At 49.5% G+C, this 10,282-nt stretch overlaps 1 protein-coding gene across 1 annotated transcript in view; it reads left to right on the top strand.

Annotated features, from left to right (window-relative positions):
• Positions 1 to 10,282, top strand: part of LOC103802706 (complement receptor type 1-like) — a gene marked incomplete at both ends in the record, with an annotated part of 27,063 nt that overhangs the window by 2,030 nt on the left and 14,751 nt on the right. The window contains 5 exons of the mRNA XM_009075224.1: positions 657 to 827; positions 6,826 to 7,011; positions 7,638 to 7,734; positions 8,385 to 8,467; positions 9,189 to 9,335. Of these exons, the coding sequence (XP_009073472.1) occupies positions 657 to 827; positions 6,826 to 7,011; positions 7,638 to 7,734; positions 8,385 to 8,467; positions 9,189 to 9,335 (684 nt within the window). The remainder of the gene's footprint in view (positions 1 to 656; positions 828 to 6,825; positions 7,012 to 7,637; positions 7,735 to 8,384; positions 8,468 to 9,188; positions 9,336 to 10,282) is intronic.

Here is a 10,282-nt window from a genome sequence, read left to right as displayed (position 1 = left end):
GTTGTGTGTTGATTTTACTAAGTGAAGTCAGACATAGAGTATGTCTGGAAGGGAGAAAGCTGCTGTGATAAAGCAGAGACTCACCAGGAGCATCTCTAGTGCTTTCTGCATGTGAAAGACTGACATAAACCAGCAACCTGGTGTCCTCAGTGCCCCACAGGGCAGGCTGGGGAGCAGCTAAAATAACTGCTGAGAGTGCAGTGCTCCTGTTTCAGCCCCTGTGCACAAATGGCCCTTGGGTTCTGCTCTCTCCACAGAATCCCAGAATGGTTTGGGTTGGAAGGGAGCATGAATCTCATCTCATCCCACCCCCTGCCATGGACCCCTGTCCACCAGCCCAGGTTGCTCCAAGCCCCATCCAACCTGGCCTGGAACACTCCCAGGGATGGAACAGCCACAGCTTCTCTGGGCAACCTGTGCCAGTGCCTCAGCACCTCACAGGGAAGAATTTCTTCCCAATATCCAATCTAAACCTTCTCTCAGTCAGCTTAGGCCATTTCTCCATCTCCAAACACTGCGTGCCTTTGTCCAGGTCCCTCTCCAACCTTCTTGTAACCCGTTTTAGGAACTGGAAGGTGCTCTAAGGTCTCATTGGAGCCTTCTTTTCTCTAGGCATCTCAGGGGTCACCTCCTGATCTCTTTTCTTTCTCCCACAGCTATTTCTCGCCCTCCTCCTCCAGCCACTCCCAATGGGCAGCACAACAGCAGTGGTACAGGGGAGTTTCTGTCTGAGCCAGTCACAACATACACACTTGACCCTGGGCTGGAGCCTGTGGGAAATGAGACTCTTCGTTGCACGACAGAGAACGGGGTCGATGGCATCTGGAGTGGGTTTCCTCCTGAGTGCAGGGGTGAGCACTGCTGGGTGATCATCCTGCTCTCCAGTACTTTTTTCTTGCTGTGCAAGATAAGCACTCCTAGTTCCCTTCTCTCAGAAAGGAAAGGACCACAGTGTGGACAGGTATTCCCTAGGGTTTGTTTTCAGGGGAGCAGCAGCCAGACTGTGCTTTGCAAGGTGCCAAGGAACACTGTGGGCACAGCTGGACATGGGTTTACATTTCCCCTTCAAGAGGAACAGGCAGCACTTCAATTAACAATCATGGAATCATAGAATCATAGAATTTAGGGGTTGGGATGGAGCTTACAGATCATCTAGTCCCTGGGCAGGGACACCTCCTCACTAGATCAGGTTGCTCAAGGCTCATCCAGCCTGGAATGAACACCACCAGGGCTGGGGCAGTCACAATATCCCTGGGCAACCTGTGCCAGTGTCTCACCACCCTTAGAGCAAAACCCTTTTTTCTCACATCCAACCTAGACTTTCCTTCCTTAGTTTGAACCCATTCCCCCTTGTCCTGTCACTGCAGTTCTTAACAGAGTCCCTCTCCAGCTCCTTGTAGGCCCCCAAACAATGTGTAAAGTGTATCAGTAACTGGAAAGCTGATGGAATAAACCTCAGAATGGATTTATATCTAACATCCAACAACCCCCAGGCCATAAAGCCAAGTTGGGCCAGCAGACTCCCCTCTGTCCATAAGGCTTGGAGTGGCACCAAGAGCTCTCTGTGGGCCACAGATGCCCAAACCACCTGCCCATGCAACATTTATTCCTCAGTGAATCATTATATATAAATTTAGGAGCACATAAAATAGCATTTTGAATGCTTTTTCTTTTTTTCCCCCCTCCTTAGTTCACACTACAGCAGCAACAAACCAAACTGAACTCTCAGGAGAGAATTATTACTGGCTGGGTAAGAGCTCAGTTGCTTAAGAGTCTTGTTAATTGCTGTAATTGCACCACGTTTTGGGCTTCATTTTTTTAACATCCTTTTCATTATTCTCTTCTCTAGCAGGTATCCTCATCCCTGTTTGCATTGGTGAGTAGCTTAAAATTGAAAATACACTTTCCTAACCCAGAGCTGTTACTTGCTGTTGAGTAGCCAGAGCCAGTGGGTTTTCTTCATTCCACTCCCCCAGTCCTGAGTGTCTCTGGGCAGGGTTTGGGGGTTTCCCTGCTGTTGGGGGATGCAGCAGTGGTTCCTGTGCTCTGTGTTCAGAGACATGAGAGAGGTTTTGCATCAGTGTGGCTGATGCACCTCAAGGGGTGACAGTCCCAGCACAGAGAGTTTTGCTGCCCAAACTGCAGTATTTCCTTTACATTGCACACCAGATTTGCTTAGGTTTGGGTTGGGGTTTTTTATCCTTCTTTGTTATTTCCCCCAGTGCCCCTTGTAATTCTTTGCTTCATCAAGAGATGGAAAGACAATGAAAACCAGTAAGTGACACTAAGCTGCCCCTTGTAAATTGTAACTTTCCCTAGAGGTAACTGGATATTCCCTTCCAAGCTCTACACCTTCAGTACATATTTGCATGGTTAGTGCTATCTTTCCATGTTGCTGATTTGCTTTTTATTCTACAAATTTTCTCCTTTCTGTCTCTTCAGCTCTTACAGCATGAATTTAAAAAAGCAGAAGACGAAGGGAAGGGATGCACCGATGCACCTAAAGATAACAGCTGATGAGAAGCCATGGAACTCCTATTTTTGGTGAGTTTGCTAGTTGATCTGCCCAAAAAAGCTTGTGCCACTCTTCTAACTATACCCATGGGTCTCACAGGTGCTGACCACACCTGCACAGCACATCTTCATGCAGTTTTTGACTCTCAAGTGCCAACACCTCCGCAATGAACGCGCTGAGAGGCACCAGCTGCTTCATGGGAGGGTTTGGGTTTGCTGGCTGCTCTCAGAGCTTGTCCAGAGGGATCCTTCACGTCTCTCTCATCCACAGCCACAAAAGGAGTTGCCATGTGTGTCCCACCTGTGAAGAACAGTTGCATGCTGCCCTGGCCCCTCACGCTGGGCCCACGCGCCGCGGCTGTGCCACCTGTGAGGACTGGCTGAGCACTCAGCATGGCAAACCACTCATCTACTCAGTCCCCAGCATCAGTGATGGGGAGAGCCAAGACCCAGTAGGCATCAGGTACCACCAGGCTCTTGCTTCTGCTCTCCTTGCGTGGGTCTATGGAAAGCAAAACAAGGGGAAAGCATCTCCACATGGATAGAGCAGGTGTGGCAGTTTGAATTCCTTTGGTTCCTTTTAAGTCCAGTTTTAGCAGGAGAAAGTATTTGATATTTAGAAAAAAGTGGCTGTGTTGTGCAGGAAAGCCACACATTCAGGTGGACTGAGGTTGTCTTCTCTCTCTGTCTGTGTTCAGCTCTCCTGCCAAAGCTCTGGATGTGCCGAGGGGTGACAGCACAGGAGAACTTGGTCCACAGTGGAGCAAGACAGAGCAGCCCATGGACCACGAAAGGTCTGTCTTCCACTTAAAAATACACAGATGCCATGGTGGGCTTGGATAAAAAAATCAGAGTAGAGTAGATCTGTTCTTCTCATAGAACCATAGAATGGTTTGTGTTGGAAAGGACCTTACAGATCATCTCATCCTATCCCTGCCATGGGCAGGGACACCTTCCACTAGCCCAGGTTGTTCCAAGCCCTGTCCAACCTGGGCTGGAATGCATGTCCTCAATGGTGTTTCCCCACAGGAACCACCACATCTGTCCCATCTGTGAGCACTGGCTCCGTGCCCACCTGGGACAGTGTGATTGCCAAGCTGTGGTGCCCACGGAGCAGCAGCACGAGGGGTGAGTCAGAGTGCCTAGTGCAAGCAGCTCCTCTCAGCAGCAGCACCGTGCTGGGCACCCAGCACCCTCAAAACTCAGAGTTCAGTGCTTAAATGAGAAGTCAAAAGCGATGGAGGTGTGTGAATGCTGCTGGAACTTGCTCCTAGCTCTGTGTCAGGATGGAAATGTGGTGCCTGCTTGCAAGCAAAGGGAGGTGAAACTGGGGTGAGGTTTATTTGCATGATGCTTGTGCAGTTTCCTTGGGCATCTCTGGATCAGCTTGTGCTCCTCAGCTCTGCTCCTCTGGCTCAGCCTCATGACTTCTTTGGAGCTCTGGTTTTGGTTAAGCAGCAAAGAGCCTGGGTACTATGAGGGACTCTGCAGTGTGAGCTTTCTGTTCACCTGCTGCCCAGTGCTTTTCCCATGGTTTTTTTTTGTTTGGGGCACAGCAGCAACGAAGTGGCCAAGGTAATGCTGTTTGCTCAGTTTATCTTTTGACACTTGGCCACGTGTCTCTAGCAGGCTCACAAAGCTTCCTTAACAAAGTCATTGTTGACAAAGCCAAATTCAAATAAATGTGCTTAAAATGAACATGGTTTGAGGTGTGCATCTGCTTGCTTCAGCTTTAGTTGTGTCCTTTTTACTGCACTTTTTCCCTCACTTATTTCCCACTGTCCTGCCAATGCCTGTTCCTCTGGCTCTTAGCCCTAACCCTACAGGAGCTATTTCAGTTCTGCATTCATGAATCACCACTTACTTGAGTCTAAAATATTAGTATCTTTGAAACTGGTAAGGAAACCAGCTTTTGTGGGTGCTGGAGCCTGTGCAGTGTGGCTTGGCAGGGAGCAGTTTGTCTGATCCTGCTGGGACTCACCCTTGTCTCTCTCTCTCTCTCCACAGCCCACGGGGTCCTGTCTGCCCTCCCTGCACTGACCAGCTCCACCTCTCCCTCATCCACAGTGACACAGGGAGCAGCCCTGTGTGTCCCCTGGCCAGAGAAGGGTCCCTGGCTCACCTGGTCCCTCAGCACACCCCAAGCTGCCACATCTGCCCTGTCTGTGCAGTGCCCACCCATGCACACCTGTGCCAGCCCAGGCACCTGTCGGTAGGGACGTGTGTGGGGACACCCCAAAAAATGCCCTTAGGGTTGCCAGGGCCAAGGTGCCACAAACCTGTTGTTCCTCCCGAAGCCAATGGGCTCCCCCTGACTAACTGCTGGTTTCCCTGTTGCAGGATGAATCCAGTGGCCTCAGCAGCACGAGGCTGGTTGAAGAGATGGGGAGTTCAGACACTAATCCCTGGCACTGCCAGGGGTGAAGTTCTCAGTGCAATAAGGCAACCTGAAGTCAAGGTCTGACTTCACCATCAGTGATTTCTGCCTAAAGAAGCAGGAAACTCCCACATACTGCAAACCCAGCTCCATGTTGGTCTGATACCTATTTTTTTTGTTTAATTTTTTGGTCTGGAAAAACTCTTTTTGCAGCTCCGTAAACGTTTGTTTCCACTAGGAAAATAATTTCCCAGTAAACACGCTCTTTGCACCATCTTAGAAAATTTCCTTGTATTTTTCAACTGCTTTTTTTTAACCAAGGTTCCTTCCCTAGTGTGTGTGAAAATGACAGTATTTATAGCAAAACTGTTTTGTAAATAAAAGGAATATAAACCAAGCAATCCTGGTGTCCTGGCTTGGGGGGGGGGGGTTTATTTTATAGTTACTAGTCAAACCTTTTTCTGGAGTGCTTTAAATGGTTTTGCAGACTGATTCCTTGCCAGGTGTAATCAGGGTCACTAATTGCTTCTGCTCAAGTGATTGCTGCTGTTGCTCTGGTGTCCATAGCAGCACTCAGCCTTTCCCAGAAATTGTGATAACGGAGGCACCGCTGGAGCTGAGCCTGTGTCCACCCTGGGTGGCACCTGGGCCCTGCCAGGCAGGTGTGTGCTCCTCCCCAGCTGTAATCTTCCCTCAGTGAACTCCAAGTATTCCTGCACTGGAATATATATATATATATTCCATTATATTCTCTCCCCTCCAAAGAAACCAGGCTGCATCTCCAGCAGGGTGTTCAGAGGATGAAACTAAGTGCTCCACACGCAGCTTGTGCTCCTTGGTTTATTTGATAGGGGAAGAAACTCATGATAAAGCAGGAGGTGTGAAATTTGTCTTTCTGCTTTATCTGTGTTTGCCAAGAGATGGAATTTGTGGGTGTTCTGGTAATAGACGTGGAGTGCCACAGGGAGCACAAAAGTGCCACGCTCATACCTGATTCTGCTATTGTGTTTGTTATCGTGTTGGGGCCCAGCATTTTTCCATGGCCTTGTGCTGATAGGAGCAATCCTGCTTTGAGCAGAGGGAGAGGCAATAGCCACCTAGGCACCTGCACTGCCCTGTGCCCTGGCTGACATCCCTTGCTGTCCCCTCTTGGAGGCAGCAGGGGCTGTTCAGGGCTGCTAGGTGGTACCCCCAGTGTGCCCTAGACCTCACTCGGTGTGGACAGGGTGAGCTGAAATGAAGAGCTGATATAGGTGTGGTGTAACACAGAAAGTGCTTTTTGAGGGAAAGCCTGGGGTGACCTCAGGGCCAAGGGTTGGGTGCCCAAGGTTTGCAAGGCAGACACTCCCACGTGTTTACAGCACTGATTAGGGTAAACCAAACATGTTGTATGTTGCTTTACTTATCCTGAAGGTAAACTCCTTCCCCAGCACTGGATGGGGCAGGAGAGGTTGGAGGTGGGAGATGGGGCATGGGAATCCTGATCCAGTGCCAGGTGCCTCTGGTTCGCTGTTCCTCGTTTGCTAATTGGCATCATTTCCTACTTGGGAAAATATAAAGCAGCTGTGCCATGGGAATTAGTGAGGGAGTTGCTGTGTCTGCTAACCAGTGTGGGGGACTCTGCCTGCAGCCCTGGGGAGTTTAGTGGAGCTGAAGCCTCTGTTTCCCTTAGTAGCTAGAGAAAAAACTCCTTGTGGGATAGGAATCTGTGGCTGACTCAGCTTACCTACCCCAGGAAGGGTCGTGCTCCACATCCCTGTGCACCAGCCCTGGCCATGGCACTGTGCTGGCTCTGTGTGATGCTGCTGGCACTGCCTGGTGCCTGGGGTGAGCAGAGCTGGGGGGAGAGGGGCTGCGTGGGGATGGGGCTCCGTGGGGATCAGGGATGGGGAAGGGCTCAGAGAGCCTCTCTGCTATCTCTGTCCCACCTGCAGGTGCCTGCCAGCAGCCACCAAAGTTTGCCTTTGCGGAGCTCGTCACACCCGTCCAGGAATCCTACGACGTATGGACCGAGGTGGCATACAAGTGCAACACGGGGTATGTGTTGGCTGGGGGCAAGAGCCCCGTGCTCATCTGCCTCCCTGTCTCCACCTGGTCAATGAATCCTGATTTCTGCATTGGTGAGTTCCCCCCTGGCGGGACTGGAGTGGGGCACATCCCCTGCAGCTCCCCAAACCTCTTCACAGCTCAGCCCAGCTGAGAAGGATGCTCTCTGTCGCTGTTTTGGGGCAGCTGAGAACAAGTTCTCACCCTCTGTGCCTTCTCAGGGCTCCCCTTGGCTTAGAAATGTTCATCTCTGGGAGATGATCTCTGCCATTTTTGATTACTGTACCAATACTGGTACAGTATTTGCACAGAAACCAGGGACAGTGTGGAGGAGCCCATGGAAATCTGTTGTCCCTGTCTGATGCACCTGTGCTGCCCTTGGGTGGTTGGTGGGTCTCTCCCATCCTCTTCATGCTGTTTCTCCTGATGCCATGGGCTCTATATCAGTTTCCTTTCTCAGAAAGCACATAAACCTGAGCTTTTTCTAACTTTAGCTTGATCTGTGCTGTGATTTGCTTCTTCATTTGCATTTTAACTTTCAGTTTCTCAGAAATAAATGCAGATTTTGTATCGTGCAAGTGCTGGTACTTGCTCTGAGGGCAGTCAGGTGCCTGATAAATGGTGCAATAGTCTGTAATGACACTGAAAAGCAGCTATCAGCCTAAAGAATAAAGCTAATGCTGAGCACTTGCACCACCAGGAAAGTCATGTGGGCAACCACCTATTAAGAATGGCAACTACCACTACAAGACCAACCTGAGGCTTGGGGCGACAGTAACCTACACCTGTAACCCTGGGTAAGCATCAGCCCAAGCTCCTGGGGAGTCTGAGCTGGGTGACAGCACCCATGGGAGACTCTGAGGCTTTGAACAGCTCAGGGCTGGGGTCAGGCTCTTCTCCTGCTCTTGCTGTCAGAACATATTATCTTCTGGGCCTGAGAGTAGGGATTTTGTAGACTGCAAAGCAGCTAAAAATCAAAGAATTTTGTTCCTTTCCAGTTGCTGCCTGTTATTAATTCAGCATTTGTTGCTGAGAAGGGTCTGGCTGCCTATGTCTTAGCAAAGGGCTTGGGGAAAAGAGGGCTGAGGTGTCCTGGGAATGCTGGGAGTGGGGTGAGAGGGAAGGAGAGTGGTTCAGAGATATCAGTGACAACGGGCTCTGCTCAGAAAGCAACTTGCAATTTGGATCAGATGAGGCTGAATGGACTCAGGGTGTGATGTGGTGGGATGAGGTCTTGCTCGTGAGCTTGTACCCACCCACTGCAAGTATTAAGTTTCCTCTAGCTGTGTTATATTGCATTTCTGGTGGTGTTGAGAAAATAGTTTTTCATAGCAGGGCTAGCTGATTATACCCTAGGGTTCAGCTCCTCCAGAGAACACCATTAGAAACTGTACAACTTTCTGAATTCCTATTTTTCACCAAGGGATTTAACCTCTCCTTTTCTCAGGTATGTGCTGGTTGGGCAACCAAGTGCAGAGTGTGTGCTTACTGGTGATAACGTCCATTGGGATAGCATTCCATCCTGTGAGAGTAAGCAGACCTTAACTGTTAGGTCTACATCTCTTCCTCAAAGCTTTGCAATGGATCTGTTAGTTTGGGGATGGGCCTGACTGGCAGCTGCTGAGAGTTTTGATGGTTTGCTGCTAGAATAGGTATTCTGGCCTCCTTGTCAGCATAACAAAGGCAGGAAATGCCTTCATTGTAGGTGAGGGGCCCAAACTGCCTGCAGAGACCAAGTTCACTGCCCCCAGAATGTCTCTACTGTGCTGTCTGCTCTTGGACTCTTTAGCTGTTTTGCCACTGATCCATTAAGAAAAACCTCTGGAAAACATTCAGACTCAAAAGGCACATTGGGTTGAGCTGATGGTTTCTGGGCTGCTTCCCTGACTCTTTTCTTTTTGCCTTGTTTTGTTTTGTTTGGGTTGAGCTTTTTGTTTTAGTAGCTCAACTTTGGGTTCAAGTTGAAGGAGGGGAAGTTTAGGTTAGATATTAGAATTTTTTCCCTGTGAGGGTGGTGAGACACTGGCACAGGTTGCCCAGGGATGTGGTGGCTGCCCCAGCCCTGGTGGTGTTCAATCCAGGCTGGATGAGCCTTGAGCAACCTGATCTAGTGAGGAGGTGTCCCTGCTCAGGGCAGGGGTTGGGACTGGATGATCTCTAAGGTCCATTCCAACCCTTAAATTCTGTGATTCTAAACCTACTTTTCACTTCTGATGGAAATATTCTTTCTGTTTCCTTCCCATGCTCCCAGTTGTTCTCTGTCCACCACCTCCTGCAATCAAGAATGGGCAGCTCCTCAATGGGGGCAAAGAGTTCAGCTTTGGCATGTCTGCAAGCTACAGCTGTGACAAAAATTATACTCTTGTTGGAGATGCCAATATTTACTGTACAATGGATAGTAATCACAAGGTAAACTGGAGCACTCCAATTCCTGAATGCAGAGGTAAATCTTGGCTTTCTCTCCTCGTGCTTTCCACTTTCTCATCCCTCCTCCAATCTGTACCTTCCCAATGGGCTGCCAAACATGAGAAGGTTGATTGGAGCTAAAAGGGTTCCCAGGAAGCTTAAAGGCTGCCAGGCTGTGGGCAGAGGCAGGGATTGGTTTAATGGGTTCTTCGGGCTGCAGAAAGCTTTCCTCTCCCTGCCCACACTCAGGGCTTCTTGTCAATGAAAAGTGAACCTCTCGTGCAGTTTCTTAGTGATGTCTCTGAGTAGTTGCACTCCACTGGGGACCTGCCTCTCTCCAAGTGAAAGGACAGCAGTTCTGATCTAGTAGGTGGCATCCCTGCCCATGGCAGGGAGTTGGAACTAGAAGATCCTTAAGGTCCCTTCCAACCCAAATCATTCATTTGTTCCGCGATTCTTTCAGAAAGCTTCTCATGTAACTCCTCTGCTGTCACTGCAGGGCTTCTTCTTCTAACAAATAGTCTTATCTTCACTTCCAGTGATCGAGTGTGAAAATCCAGTTGTGCAAAATGGGATAATATCATCTGGTGGTGGCACTCAGCACGTGTTTAACAGCACAGTGACCTTCAGTTGCAATTCTGGCTATATAATCAATGGTAGTGAAACAGTCACCTGTGAAGCAGATGGTACCTGGCATCCAGCTCTGCCAACATGTGATCAAACCAGTGAGTACAACCAAATTTATTCTCTTCAGTAATTGCAATGGAGCAGGTGTAAGAGCTGCTGAGCAGGTTGGCTTTGAACCCTGTGCACTTGTAGCCATGCCCTGGCAGAGCAGGAGGGTTTGAGTCCTCAGCGTGGCAGCCCATGCCTGAAGCTACTGATTTCTGAACAACAAATCATCCAAAAGTTCACTGAGAGACACAATTGCCTTCTACA

This window comes from Acanthisitta chloris, unplaced genomic scaffold, assembly GCF_000695815.1.
Source record: "Acanthisitta chloris isolate BGI_N310 unplaced genomic scaffold, ASM69581v1 scaffold5605, whole genome shotgun sequence".
NCBI classification, from domain to species: Eukaryota; Metazoa; Chordata; class Aves; order Passeriformes; family Acanthisittidae; genus Acanthisitta; species Acanthisitta chloris.
The sequence above is the reverse complement of the archived record's forward strand: the minus strand, read 5'-3'. Positions and strand labels throughout refer to the sequence as shown.